Genomic DNA, 15,429 nt, shown 5'->3' on the forward strand with positions numbered 1-15,429 from the left:
GAAATAGATTTCGGACCACCCTGGAATGGCTTTTCTTTTATTGGATATGGACTACAATTCCCTTCTTCCTCCGCGGAAGTAGGATTCCGCCTCTGAAATTAGTCCGCCGACAGTTGGGAGCCTAAGTTAGCACTCGCAACACACACGAAATTTATCGTTTAATTTGTTGTTTGGTGTATAAATCTTCAGTTAAATTTATTTTTACTTTTTTATTTAAACACTGTTAAGTTTTCACCCGAAGAGCAAAGAAATTCAGAGTATATAGATGATACAGGAACTGTCTTTTGTTACACTATTGGTTAGCCGGGAAAAATCACAGTCGGACGAAAACAATGTCAAAAAGCGTGATAGCTACGTAGTTGCCTATGGTATTTCAATTTTCGTTTATTTCGCCACATGTAACGCTGTGGGGTCTACACCGAAATTGTATCGTACACATTTAACACAATATCAGGTATGGGTGAGTGACATTCACACGAGGTTTACGCTGTATATCCAGAGTTATTTATTGTTGAGTGACTATTTCTCGATCACTTACTGTTAGTCAGCTCATCTCGTTCAAATTAATCATATTTACATATTACATAATTTTCTTTACTTTTCACTGAATGTTAAATGAAAATCCATATTTTCATTTTACATGTATATTTTTGTTTGTTAGTCCTGTTTTCTATTTAACAGGTCGTTACAACAAATGCCATGATGGACCCGCTGTCAAAGAGAGAGGTGCAGGAAGACGTGGTTCAGTACCAACTTTTCTTGACTCGGCTTGACAGCCCCAGTTCACAAGCCACTGAGGAACATCTGACACATCTGATAGAGACGATTCTAGCCAGGTTTGCCCCATTGCTCATGCAGCACATCTGGCAGCATCAGCCATTCAACCTGAAGTACCAGCCTGAGAAAGGTATAGCCTTGTCAATCCACCAAATATGTTTTAGTTTAAATATGGGTCAATTAGTGTATGAAGAGAGTATTACCTGTTTCATCTTGTATCAGCTGGGTGTCATCATGTAAGAACTGATGTGCTCTTTATTTACAGGAGGTGTTCCTGCTCACATCCAGGGCAGCACTCAGTTTGGAGACAACGTGGAGGACGAGTGGTTCATCGTTTACCTCCTCCAACAAATCACAGAGGCCTTCCCTGAGCTAGCGGCCAGGTGAACGAGAATGTGCTCAGTCTTTTATTAAGGAGCATGCCGTGGTTTGATTGACATACAGTGGTGCATAAACAGCTCCAGTGGTTTGTGAAGTATGGAGATTATCTGCCTCTAAGTCCCATTTAATGTTTGGGTGCACAGTGTCAAGGATAACGATGGGGAGTTTCTTCTGATTGAGGTGGCAGACTACCTTCCCAAGTGGCTGAACCCAGACACCAGTGAGAACAGGGTGAGACGACCAGATGAGGAAGTAAATGTGATGATTGTCCATGTTCTTGTCCCCTTTTCAGTGTTAACATTTTAGTAAGTGTTTGTCCTCACCTCTCCACTCTCCAGGTGTTCCTCCACAGGGGCGATTTGCATATCCTGCCCTGCCCGTCCCGTTCCAGTGCAGTGGGCTTCCACAAGAACGAAGTACCCAGTGTGGCGCAGGCTCTTGCCCTTCTCTCCTCACACACACAGGCTTGTCGGGCAAGTCCCAAGATTTGTTCAGCTCTGAGGAAGCGGCTAGAGGGGTGAGAGGATCACTTGGCACATCACAGAACAATCAGCTGTCTTTGTACAGCAGCAGCTGTACATTTAACAGCGCAAACACTGATTCTGGATGTTTGCACTTTCAACTTAGGTATCCAGAGAAGATTACAGCCAGCCTCCACCGTGCCCACTGCTTTTTACCTGCGGGCATTGGCATGGTGTTATCGCAGCGACCAGACCTGGTTGCGCCAGCAGTTTCAGCGTTCTACCTGCGGGATCCAGTGGATCTCCAGGCCTGTCGAAGCTTCAAGACTTTTCCTCCTGATACACGAGTCCTCACCTTGGTAACCATCCACTAACTTTTTTTTTTTTTTTTTTTTTTTTTTTTTAATTTCTTAAAATAGTAATTCTAAAAAAAAAAACAGTAACTAGGATTTTACCAAATGTAATACTCTCCGACATGCAAATTGGTCAAGGAAAAAAAACATGTTACATTGATATAGGTCATGAAATTCTACATTTTAGTCATGGAAATCTGTGGAAAAGTAAGGGGATTTCACAGTTGAGTTAGAGTGGGAGTCCTAAATAGTTGTTTTCTGTTGTTGTTGTTGTTGTTTTTTTAACTCAGAACCTTAGGTTACAATAACCCTGCATCGTTGTGTTAATTTCCAGGTGACATTCACCCGTTGCCTGTATGCCCAGCTACAGCAGCAACAGTTTGTCCCAGACAGGAAGAGTGGCTTCACCCTGCCCGCCCGCTCTCACCCACAGTACAGAGCCTACGAGCTGGGCATGAAACTGGTGAGCCAAACTCTGCTTTTCCTCTGATAAACACCTTAATTCTGATCACTGGATGAAGGAATTCATGCTTTTCTTAGGCACTGGGAGGGTCAAGATGGGGGTGATGAGGTATTTTGAGTGATGTGTCTGTGCTTGTGTGTGTACCACCTCCAGGCCCATGGTTTTGAGATCCTTTGTTCAAAGTGCAGGCAGCCATCTTCAGAGCCTGATGCTCCAGTCACCTGTAACCCTCAGTGGAAAGGCTTCCTAGAGAGCCTAAAAAGGAACGACTATTTCCGGGTTAGTCATAATTTAAATAGCAAAGCTGAGTGGAACGTTTTCTAATCGATAATATTGCTAAAACACAGTTCCATAGAGGTTACCTGCCAGGTATTTTATTATTGTAATGTAGCTATTCTATTCTATTGTAATAAAAATAAATAAAAAGATTGTGGTTTGTGTTATAACTATCACATGAGGCATTTTGTGTTGATACAGGGAGAGCTGGAAGGCTCAGTTCGGTATAGAGAACTGAAGACATCAGCAGAAAACTTCTTCAAACAGTTTGTCTCCTCAACATCGAGGTGAGGAGTGTGATTGTGCATGTACCCATGAACAATGTATCAACATCCCTGCCTATACCATTCATTATTGTGTGTGACTCAATATACCCATTGTGTGTGAGTGTGTGTTTAGTTCCAGTGGTAAGTCCCCAGGTGAGGAGATTCTTCAGCTGCTGCAGAGTTGTCCTCCCTTCAATTTGGAGGAACTGAAGAGACAGGAGGCACAGCTCCCCCAGGAGGACAGTGAGTCCAAGAGCTAGCTGTTGCGTAACGCTGAAGGAATACCAGTGCTATATTTAGTACAATACACAATGAGATTAGTGTCAGCAAAAGTCCATACATAGACCATATACTGCACTAGCTCATTTTATTCCTGCTCCATAGTCTATTCTCTTCTCTTATCAATAGTAAAATGAACCAGAGCAGTCACCACTTAAGTGTCTGTTGTGAAGTAATATACCTGATTTGATATATTCACATAGTAAAGGTAATGCTCCATTACATGGGCTGATGATCTGTCTTTATTAGCAGGTGAATAGAGGATTAGATTAGATTGCTTTTTGTGTCTAGTTTTCTAGTACAAACAGAAGTTAGGCAGTTTTCAAATGATTGCATGGATAATACTTTCTGTAAGGCTAAGGAGGTGATGAATATAATCTGGTGTAATCCCCAATTCAGTGATATTGCCCCACACTTACATGTCATTTACTCAAGTTCCACTTTGTCAGTTTTAAGTGGCACATTCATTTAAATGCTGGGTAAAGTTTGCCTTTTGTTGCTGAGGTTAGGCAAACTAAATTATATGGATGTTATGGAAGTCACCCTGTGCCATGTGAAAATTTATCAAAAAGTGAAGTTAAATCCTAATTTTCTACCTGCCAGTTTCTGTCATCTGTCCTTCTGGTATGTATCTTCCATCCTACAGCCCTATCTCTTTTCCTCTTTTCTCATAATCTGTCTTTTGCTTATGTTGAACTCCAGGCGACAGCTGGCTGGATATTACAGCGCAGGATTTGGAGCATATGTTACAAGAGAGAAGCAGAGGCAGCATTGGTGTTGGCAACCAAAAGCCCACTTCCTCTAAACAAACACAGCATGTCAGGGGTGCAGAGGAAAGAAAGGAGAAGGATGAAGACAAGGTCGAGGAGGAAGAGGAGGCCAGTTACAGCCTAGTAGCAGTCACCAAGGGAATGAAGAACTTCCTCAATGCCATGTCGTCCCACGAGGGTGCTGAGCTGCCCTGGTGAGAGGGATTGACTGGCTACTTAGCCACTAGACTTGGTCAATGCAAACAGTATTGTTTATAGATTCTCCCAGTCAGTTTCAGGTTAACAATAAAAGTTTGTTGTGTGGGCATAAAGCCGTGTGCATGATACGAAAAGGAAATGGAAAGGACACCAACAAACGTCAGTGTACGAAAAATCTGGCTAAAGTCTCAGAAATCTCACTGAGGCATTGCCTAGATAAAATGTATGGTATCTATGTGAAAGTTGACACAGTCCATGTGTACTCTACTTCATGGTCTGCCCATGTGCTTGCAGTGCCAGAAGTTGAGCCGCACCTTTTCATTGACCATAGAGGTCCTTTAACCCAGGTGCAAAGGCTTGTTAATAGATCAAGCTCTGCAAAATGCCCTACACTGGGAGCTAAATAGACTGATGAGTCATATGCAGTAAAATAGACTTGCTATTTAATAATCCATTCTTAAAGGCACAGTATAACATAGTAGAGCAAAATGCAACTGTTTCAGTACATGTAGACAAAGGCTTTGTCACTTTTTGCACTATCTTGCACTGGACCTCCAGGAATGGATGATTGAATTGCAAGTATATTCTTCTACATATGACTCCTCTGCCTGTGTACATACCATAAAAGCCTGTAATAGGACTCACTCAGCCTTTCTTGCTAATCAAATGCAACTGGAAATTCAATACCATTCAGACACGTCTTGCCCTGTTTGACTTTGTTATTGCTTTTCCCTGTGTTCCAGGGCCAGTTCAAATCAGCCTTTCAGTTTTGACCCAGAATCCATGGCCAGTGCACTGGACAGACTGCTGGGTATGAGGACATTTTGACAGATTTGCAGTAGAAACATTGCTGTAACCAAGACGTTTTCCTTCATTTACTGAACACAGGCGACTTTCAATTGTTTCAGGAAGCAAGGAAGAAGAGCTAGATTCTGATGATCTAGACGACGACGACGATGATGATGGTGATGATGAGGAGGAGGAGGAAGAAGAGGGTTCCTCTAGTCCTCATGGGGAGAAGGGGGCAGAAAGTCTGGAAAGTCTCAGAAGATACATGGACCAAATGGACCAGGAGTTGATGGGCACTAATGTAGGACAAAGCTTTACACAGAGGGTAAGAGTGAGAATGTGAACACACCCTTTTCATATCCTAGAGTAAAATGTATCAACAGCCCTCTGGGTTTTACTTGCCTCTGCTCAGCCTCACTCTTTGAATAACTCAACTTTGATTATACTGTGGTCTGGCTGAATATTCTTTCCTGACTGGCCAGCAGGTGTGCATTAAAACCATCTATTGCACATGTAGTTCGGCTCAACTTTAATCACCATTCTAAATTCATCTGCTATGTGGAACCGTAGCAACATTAAACAAGCACAGCTGTCAAAGCTAAATTCTGAGGTGAAATTACAAGTCATGCATATGTATCACACTATCCGCATGTGAATTTCATCCTGTTGCTCAGCAGAAGACGCATGATGAGGCAGGCCATGCCAATGGCTCACCACATCCTGCTGCCCGAGGGGGTTTGTCAAGGGAAGAAGGGGAGGAGGAGGCAGAGGAGGAGATCCAGCCCCTGGATGTGGATCTGAACCTGGTCACCAACCTGCTGGAGTCCCTCAGCTCCCAGGCCGGGCTGGCCGGTCCAGCCTCCAACCTGCTGCAGAGCCTGGGCATCCACCTGCCACCCAACACCGATCACTCATAATGAACAAGCATGGGGAAATAACTAAGCCAACAGCCAGTGTTTACCAGGCTCCTGTGCTTTATCAGAGGTAATAAATAAACACCAGGCCAGGCCCAGAATCTGCAGTTTATAAAGCTGAATGGCTTTATTAGTTTGATAAGTCTACCTGTATTGTCAAAGCACCCACTGATGTTGACACCAATTAATATTAAACATACACAAATAAAATTAAGTTTACATGTGTACAATACAAACATATTTTAACAGAGTAAGATTAATCACATATAATTAACCACAAAAGCAACCCCTCTCAAGGATTACAGGGTGTTTGTATTCAATGTACTCTTAGTCCACAAGTTGTGACATAAATATACATTTGTAGCGATAACAATCCGGCTGGCTCCTCTCACCAAATACAGTTGTCATCTTCTCTCAGTCCATTGAGGTTTGGAATTCATTGACTGTCACTAAAATATGGGAAATACACATCTCTGATGCCGAGATGTTTAGAATAGTGTCAGAGGGAATGCATTTCATTTCTTCTGGTGAGAATCTGGTGAGAAGGTAAAAATCTGTTTTCTCTGGCAGATTGTGATGCTGTAATACTAGAACAGGATAAGGCAGCAATGACTTAAATTTTCTAACAGTGGCCTGGCCGTAGCGCAGCACAACTAGCCTGACTTGCAGAACCTTGTGTCTCTGTTTGAAATCATGATAATGATACAGTGAAAGAAACAAAATACATTCATGCATCAGCATTTCTGTGATGTTTACATTACATGTTTTAATTTACAGTTTGTGTAATATCATTATTGGAGAGTCAGTTTTGTAGTGTTGAAATGACTTGGAACAAGATAAATTGTATTGGGAAATAAAGCGATATTTTCTATAAATGTTTAACTGTCTGCTGTGTTTGGTGCAGTAGGTTGTTTAACATTAACCATATGTAATTTTGAGTACATGAAATGGTAACACATTCTTTTTTATGGTTAAATGTCACACTTGAAAAACAAACTTTGAGGTAGTTGAATAGCAGCGATTGCTGACAGATAATTACATGTATGCTTTATAGTAAATGAAGAGTTCATTTGCAAAAACAGATATCTCCATTTCAATTTATTAAACCTTTTTAAACTTTTTTGATTTTTTTAAAAATTTACTTTATATTTATTTCTATTTTTTATATGTTTATTTAGTCTGGCATAATGTTTATTATCCTAAATCATGCTTTGTGTGTGTGGGTGTGTGTGTGTATGTGTGTGTGTGTGTACTCCAAGCATTATCAGTGAAAAAGGTGTATTCATTTTAAGAATGGCATTAATGTGTTTTTGCAAATGAACTCTTCAGTTGTTTTTTCGCATGTGGAGTTCTTTGACATAATTTGGCTTCTACACAGATAACAGAGATAATCGCTGCATGGTAGACATGGTAGGTTACAGCACAATAACACTTACGTAAGACACACAAAATAATATTGCCCTGTAACTAAGTTACATAACTGGATTTGTTGTTTTGTGTGCTTCCATTTTTGGTATCCATATAATTATTTTTTTTTTAAGTCATGCACACTTAGATCTGTGTGCTGTCACATTTTAGCCAAGCGGACCATATTCTGTAACTCAGGTCATGCTATCTAATAATAGCTAACATGCCTCACTGATACAAATCATATGACCGTGAGAGGAGCATCAATAAGACACACTCACAAGACAAGATCATGTGTAGCAACAAAAGATAATACAGTTGTGTTTGGCACTGATAGCTCTGCACTACGCTTCTTGCTGCTTAACCAGCAGGCATGATGAAAGTATGTAAATCTCCCAAACTCAAAACCATACATGCCATGCAACTACATCACAGGAGATGCAGGTCATTCTAGTTTTATGAGTGTAAACTACTGAGATGCATGAACCTAAGATTTTACAGACAATGGACCTGCAAGGCACAAATCCCCTCCAACCTTGATTTCCTTGCCTGTGAGTGCCACTTCTGATACACCACTATCACTGCTGAGTGTTACCAAAAAAGAACAGGGAGTGTTTAGGGGGATGATTTCCAACGGAGGAACTGATGTAGCAAAAATCAGTGTAAGTGGAGGTGATTTAGAGAGCCTTGTAATGTGGATGGATTGTGATTGCTGTGCTATCAGGTGATACATTGGATAACTAGAAATGTATGACGTCTGTGTCCTGCCTCATCTAACAGAACGCTCCATTGTAATGAAAGCAATAATTCAATTCTGCAATGTATCTTATTATAAATAGTCCAACAATGGCACAGTATAATGCAGCTTTAAATAAAATGTCTCACTCTTAGATGGGGACACTAGACAAGCAGGAGAAATGGCTCCATCACCTCCCGTGCTGAATGGAGCATTGCAGCAGCAAACGGCGAGAGACACAGAGCAGTTATTCCAGTCAAGAAACTGAGTACCATCCCCAGCAGGAGAATGGCCAGCAGGTACCCATGAAACAGAAGGCTACACCAGGTGCCCTGACTCAGCACCCGCCAAGGGCTATCGGCATGGAGCAAGCACAGGAGGCCCAGCACCCAGCTCTGGTTGACCAGCTGGGTGTAGTAGATGTCCAAAATGGAGACTTGGGCATCAGGGGCGTGGCAGTGCTCAACCTCAGATACTTTGGCCAGCCAGGTCAGGGACAGACTGTGGAGGACTAAAGTCAGCGGGGCGTACACGTACTCCAGAGGCTCTATGCCCGGCAGACCTTGGGAGGCTGAAGGGAGACAGTTGAAGTGGATTAGAGATTGATGGGCTGAGGGATGGATGGTTGAGAGATTGACAAAAATCAGATGCATAAGTCTCCAGCTCAGGGACCACAGATGGAATTCAGCTTGATGTTTAATTCTGGGACAGTTATTTAACCTCACAAAGTTTACAAAGGTGTGCACATCCAAAAGAGAAATATCAAGTGCTGGACAGGTAATTATGTGAAAAGAAGTTAAGGCTAACCTAACCAAATTCTCTCCCATTTCATCTTCAAAAAAGGTGGGACACTGCACAAAAAACCTAAGCAATTCCGTCTTGTGATTACTTGGCCAGCATGTATGTTTGCTAAAATGTCCATAAAAATTTCTGCACTTGAAAATCATGACTTTCTCTCAGACAGTCTAAGGTCCTTCAATGTGTGCAATAAGATGCTTTGCATGTCGTCCGTGCTGTGGTGTGCTGAGGCAGTAGCATTAAAGCAAAGAATGTCAACAAAGCCAGTAAATGAACTCATAAAAAGAAGCAGACTCTGCCAACGGGTCCAAGCTGGGCCCAATGGCTGGAAAAAAAAAAAAAAAAAAAAAAAAAAAAAAACTCTAAACTGCTGGAACAATTATGGACAATGCCTCTCACCTCCTTCACAATATGATAGCCAACCTAAAGAGCGCCTTTAATCATTTCCACCACATGGTATGGCTCAACTCCACTCTACTCAACTGTACTCAGTTATACTATCCCAGATTTCGTTTTCCCCTGCAGTGCATCTTCATGGCAAAGCTCCTTTCGTCGCTTGTGAGCATGTTGACTAGTTTTTCCTCCCCTCTCTACCAGCACCTCACAGGAGTGTTTTATTTTATTAAAAATCAACAAGACCAACTTGAAATGCCTGCTTCCCATGAACATGAACTTTTTATTTTTTTTTATTTTTTATTAATTAATTTATTTTTTTTTTTTACAATGGATAGATTATCAACTACAATACAAGTTCCATATGTCTCACTATGGCATTTCCTGATTGTACATAGCTGTTCCATTTCTCCCTGACCAATCAGACGTTCTCACTGTAGTCAAATTCTACTCTCTTCAGGCTCTCCTCAATTTTGCTGGGAGTGACTGGGACTGACAGCTCAGAGGGCAGAACCCAAGTGTAGTGGATGTCAATGATCGGGTCAAGGTTGCACTACAGAACAAAGAGAAACATTCCTTCCATGTAAACTAGTAGCAGCACTAGCTGCTACTAATTTACATGTATAAACAGATACATGTAAATTAAGCAGCTAGCTCCCGTTTTGTCTTATACGTCTCACCGGAGCACTCAGGAGTTGACAAACTGGAGTAAAAAAACCTTGTTGAGTTTTGAATAATCAGCACATTTGGTATTAATGTTCAAATTTGGAGTGATTCTAATAAAGTACATCAATAGCTTTGCCAAACAGACATGCTGGCCAAGAATTCTTATGATGAATATCGCAACTTTCAAGCTTCACTGAGCATTTTTTCGTATTTTTAAACATTAACTGGAGTGAATAAGGGGAAGTTAGCCTGAACTGATATTTGTGTAACTGTTAAGATGGCAAAAGGGCTTTGTTAATGATGATTAAAAGTAGGGCCGACATGGTCCTTTAAGTTGTTCTGATGTGAAAACCTTCATCAATTTCGCCTGGTCATAACTTGCAACATTACCTGTGATGACGATAGATAGACCGCTCAGGATGACCACCAGGGTAGTGATGTGGATGGACAATGACGATGCCAGCTTCAGGCTCTTGGTCCAGCCTACAGTTAAGAGGGGCAGCAGACGGACGGTGAGGGGGAAAAGGCCGGTGTAGGAGCTGCTGGCTTTGGCCCACATGACCAGCACAGCCTGGACGCTGTCACAGATAGCAGGCACCAGCAACCTCTCACCCAGGGACTTGGAGTAATGCTTCAGAGGCACCAGATCCAGGGAATGGAGGAGATTTAAGAATAACAGCGAGACCAGAACCTGGAAAAAAAAAAAAAAAAAGACACTGATGACATAAAGAGACATATAAAGAATTGAGTGCACAAGTTTCTGGCATGTTTTATGAACAGAAGTAAACAAATAAATGAGAAAGATACAACATGTGCATTTGATGAAGTAGCATATACCCACTGAAATCTTATGATTCACTGTGTACATAAAAGCATGTCAACACCTGGCCTAATGGCATTCAGTCTTGTCAGCTCATCCCAGGGTCATTCACATTCAAAACATAATAAACTGAGCCATAAATGCTGGGTGTGTGTTGCATTGTTCAGAAAGACAACATGTGTCCACTTCATTTGAGTGCCGTTCACCTTCATGTAAACATCAGAAATCCTTTCAAACTTTACACCCACAGCTAATGTGCGACCATTCAAGGTCAACCTGTTGCCTACATTCATTAGCAAAGCTCAGATTACTCATGCTACTCAGTTTTGACTTTGGGACGGGTCATATCCACGTGACAGTGCTTCACACGGTCAGATATTTGGTTAAACATCCATCATGCTTGAGTGTTTATTAACGCTGAAACCCATCCCCCACCACTACACCGCCGCCGTCACTGCTACCAGCTCCTCTGTCCTTCAAGCTGGTTCAGAAACACACAAACACATCATTCTCAAAACAAGATTATCATAAGAAACAGTGAACAATGTAATACAAGGCTATTATGCTTTATAATATACACTTTGGCTTGATCTGTCACTTCTTAGTTAAAAGTTAATGCTTTACTAATTAAACTGTGGCTGACTATGGCTAAAATTTGTAGTTAATTACTTTTTTTTAAAATAATATATAACATAAATGCACATATGTGTTAGCTGTGTTTTTGATCTTAGAGCTATACAACATTTCTGTATGGGCAAATAATTGCCACACAAGCGAAAGATTCAAAGTTGAGGGAAACAGTGTGTAAGCTATTGCTGCCACTATCTTGAAATACCTTCCAGAAGTGATCAGAATACATAAACAAGAAGCAGAACTGGTTCATTTTTCTTGATTTGGCTTTAGTAATGTGAGCTGACCAAAGAAACAAAGCAGTAGGCACCAACCTGGGCAAAGCAGAGCGCTGGTGCGTATGGGTAGTGGTACTGGGGGATGAAGATGCCCATAACAAAGTTGCGGAGCTTGTCAGCCAGGCCAAATATCACCAAAACCACCAAAAAGAGGGTGGGCACAAGGAGCTTCCATGCAGGATGAGAGGAAAAATTCTCCAGAATTGAGATGCACCACGCCCCCCTCCTCCGTCTTGAAATACACCACACACAAAGATAAAGTCATGCAATCAGTGAATACAGGTGAAATGTGTGCATCATAATGAGTTTCAAGAATGAGACTTGAATATTGACTTGAATGCTTCTAATCTAATGTTGGCTGATCACTTGCAAATACTACTCAGCCTTGCCTATACATGTCCCAGAATTGTATGTTTCCAAATATTATTTCTTGAGATTACTCTTACAGGTCATTAAAGTGGGACTAAATGTTCAGTCACACATGCAGTCGGCTTACTCTTTACACTAGTACATAAAGTAGGAGAAAAAAAAAAACATTAAAAACTTGCGAAAGCCAGCAGGAATACCTTTTCCATAAAAGGCATGCAATCATTCTGTGGGAGTGAAGTGGTCGTCTCAGGGATATGTCCTCATAATCTGACTTAGTGTTTCATAGGCTCCAATTATCACCTCCTCTGGATCAAGTCAACAACCATTTGTCCTTCATACCCTGCATTGCACATGACTGAATTACCAAACTATACAGCAGACAAACCATTAGCAGTCAGAACATGGCAACTTTCTGTGACAGCATGTACAAATTAAATTTACAACAGCTTAAACATAAAAGTTCTTCAGTATTCAGTACACCTGTGCTAGAAATATGGATTGAAACTGGGCTGAAATCTGGACAATTTGAATTTTGCTCCAAGAGTAATAATATTGTGTCTTTATCAAATACCACAATAACATTCTGCCCATAAAAGAGTATTATAGATCACTATTATCACTATTAGAGATCACATTTCTTCAGTTTAAAGAAGTGTATGGCAACCTAAACATGTATGGCAAAATAGGCTCTGTGATCATGTTGACACTTTTTATTTCACAAAAAGACAACACAAAAGCACCAGTATGTATTACACGAATCATATTTAAAAGCAAACTTTGGATATACATTTAATGTATTCTATATAGCAAGTGCCTGCTTGACACTGGTAAAGCCAATAGTAAACAAACAGTAACAATGTAAGGTTAAAAAATAGTGGCTAAACAGTGTGTGATCTGAATATAAAATAATATATTTGCACCTGGTCTTTTCAATAAAGAGGAAAGGAAAACATGAAAAAGTAAGAGAGAAAAGTAAATGTGCACTCACCGTCTTCTTCGTCATAGCCAATCCTTGGACCCTGAATACCATAATATCCAGAATGTTTTCCACATCAAGCTCTAATTGGCTGTTAGCCACAAGAAAGGTCTTCATAATAATACTAACAATAATAATAAATGACTTTTTCCTCCAAAAACTGTCTCTCTTCCTGCCATTCTGACAACATGAGAATACGCCTCTCCCCTAGTTTGTCACCTTGCTCTCTGAGCCGAGGGCATTCAACTCATTTGCTTCCCCACTGATGTCAAGATGGACTTTGGTCATGGTTTATTTGAATTTTCCAAAATTGAAGCGCCAATCCAACAGTGATGTGTCCGTCATCGAGTCTGTATAAGCAGAGGTACACAACTGTTAAATTCCTGGCTTGTTGATTTTATAAGGAGGGGGTGTAATTTTAGTACTGGTACACTTTTGTTAAATATTAGTTGTGTAAACAGCTTAACAGAGGCTGGTGAGCCATGAAGCTGTAAAACTTTGATATTTCTATCTTATATCATATAAACATGTGTCGTAACTTAGTATCTATCTAACTATATAGATTTTATCTCTTCACACACATAATTGAAAAATTTACAATAGGCTCACAGTTATTTAACTACTCTGTGATTACTGATTTACCTGCTACAGGAGGACTTTAAAGCCCTGGTTCCTGTTTTGTCTAGGTCTGACATCTGTTTGTGACATTCCTGACAGTGAGTTCCCCAGACTTCCCATCTGTTCCCTTTCTCCCTGGGCTTCTCTCTGTCTCACTCTCTCCGTGCCTGCTTTCACAGCCCATCTTAGCACTGCAGTGTATGTCAGCCATGCAGCTGTATAAATGAGACTGTCAGAGTAAACGTACTCATGTTGCAGAGGGGATGGGGGTCTTTGTGCTCTGCAGCTCAAACAAACACAGTAGCAGCGCGAGGGCCTCTCTCACTGATCCAGCAGGCCGGGACGCTATGGCAACAAGCCTGTGACATGCGAAGGGCTCTTTTTCATGGCCGTAACCCTCATGTAAGGCTGTCATTGAGGCTGGATAATGATTAACAAACAGACAAGGAGAAAAAAAAAAACAAGAAAACAATTAACAGATAGGATTAAATCATTGAATGGTTACTTTTACTAGCTGCCAATCCTAAAATGCTGAAAATACTGTATATAGTCATTTATTATATATATTATATATCTCTACCACAGCATTGTGGGCATGAATAGCATGTTAAACACAGGCAGTACTAATGATAATAATTAAGACTCTGTTACATTTAGGTCCAACAGAGCTCCGAATCATTTAAGTGGAACAGAACCTAATTAATGACATTAGTAGCATCTGAGTTTATCCAGTTATTCATGTCAAAATGACTGCTGAGAAAAAGGTTATTATATTAATCTGAGTACACCAGAACATTAGATTTAGGATGCCTTAGGTTCACAACAGGGGGCAGTCATGCTCTCTTTAGATGTGGGTGTTTCTGCATGGCCCCACCATGCTTTGGACAAATGTAATTCAAGGTTTTACAAGTCTCAATTTAAAAAATGGTATTTTTGGAAGTCAGAATCTTCCAATATGCCATTTAGCAATGATTTCTCTTGAATTCCCGTCTACACACATGCACATTCCCAGTTAATGAAGATATCCTGCAAGTTGAGGACAGGCTATGAACAGCTCAAGGGTGGTGGGAGAGACAGAGGAGTAGCAGTGGATTGTGAGGAGGGCAGGGGGCAAAGGGTAGAAAACCTGTAACTAAGGAGTGGCCAGAGGAAAGGTGATGACTTGGCTAGGAATGAGAACCAGGGGGCCATCGCATTAAGATGCATGAAGCCTACAAGACTGGACATTTCAATGATGTTTTAATGAGGCTTCTGTGACAACAACTTGATAAATGTGTCTTCACTTCCAGATTGATTAGTGTCCACGCTGACCTTTTCCTTATGAAATCATGGCCATGGCCAGTTCTTTTGCATCTGCTGCATTCCTTTTTTCCATTCCTGTTATGTCATTGCTGCTCTAATGCCCCTGTGCTAGAAGTTTGATTTGAAGCTGTATATAGTCAAATCTGCAAATATTGTGAGTTAAAGTGGGTACTGTAGGATTCCTATCCAAGTCTCTCCTCCCTCACCTGTCACAGCCAGCTACCCTGTGACTCTCTAGAGCACTTAACCATTACATTGTTTCCAAGACCACCAGCTAAAATAAGGGCCAGGCTGAAAAGAAGCTGAGCAAGAAAAAGTAAAGCAAATGGTGCATAGTGTTTTTTTTTTTGTTTTGTTTTTTTTAAATTTCAATACTTTTTTTGCAAGGCATTCGAGAGAAAAATAAATCTCACCTTTTCACATCATCTCACAGGTCCTTGGTATAGCATGTTCTTCTGATGAAGGGCTGGTGCGAAAAGCTGATGCATCTGCCAAATGCCTTAAACAAG

The 15,429-nt window shown here is 40.9% G+C and overlaps 1 protein-coding gene across 3 annotated transcripts; it reads left to right on the forward strand.

Moving 5' to 3' along the window:
* Positions 1-135: 135 nt before the first annotated feature.
* ecd (ecdysoneless homolog (Drosophila)) lies at positions 136-6,833 on the forward strand. Of its 3 annotated transcripts, none has more exons than XM_030071314.1 (14): positions 136-454; positions 662-907; positions 1,043-1,160; positions 1,302-1,389; positions 1,497-1,675; positions 1,786-1,978; positions 2,307-2,435; positions 2,589-2,714; positions 2,913-2,998; positions 3,111-3,220; positions 3,959-4,220; positions 4,968-5,035; positions 5,133-5,338; positions 5,688-6,833. In XM_030071314.1, the coding sequence occupies exons 2-14, from the start codon at positions 700-702 to the stop codon at positions 5,928-5,930; spliced, it is 2,016 nt and encodes a 671-aa protein (XP_029927174.1). In that variant the 5' UTR covers positions 136-454; positions 662-699; the 3' UTR covers positions 5,931-6,833. The 3 variants fall into 3 exon arrangements, with proteins under 3 accessions (XP_029927174.1, XP_029927172.1, XP_029927173.1); XM_030071312.1 differs by having other exon boundaries at positions 682-907; XM_030071313.1 differs by having other exon boundaries at positions 682-907; positions 5,691-6,833.
* The last annotated feature ends 8,596 nt before the right edge of the window (positions 6,834-15,429 follow it).

The sequence above is a fragment of the Myripristis murdjan genome, chromosome 15 (genome assembly GCF_902150065.1).
Source record: "Myripristis murdjan chromosome 15, fMyrMur1.1, whole genome shotgun sequence".
Classification (NCBI taxonomy): domain Eukaryota; kingdom Metazoa; phylum Chordata; class Actinopteri; order Holocentriformes; family Holocentridae; genus Myripristis; species Myripristis murdjan.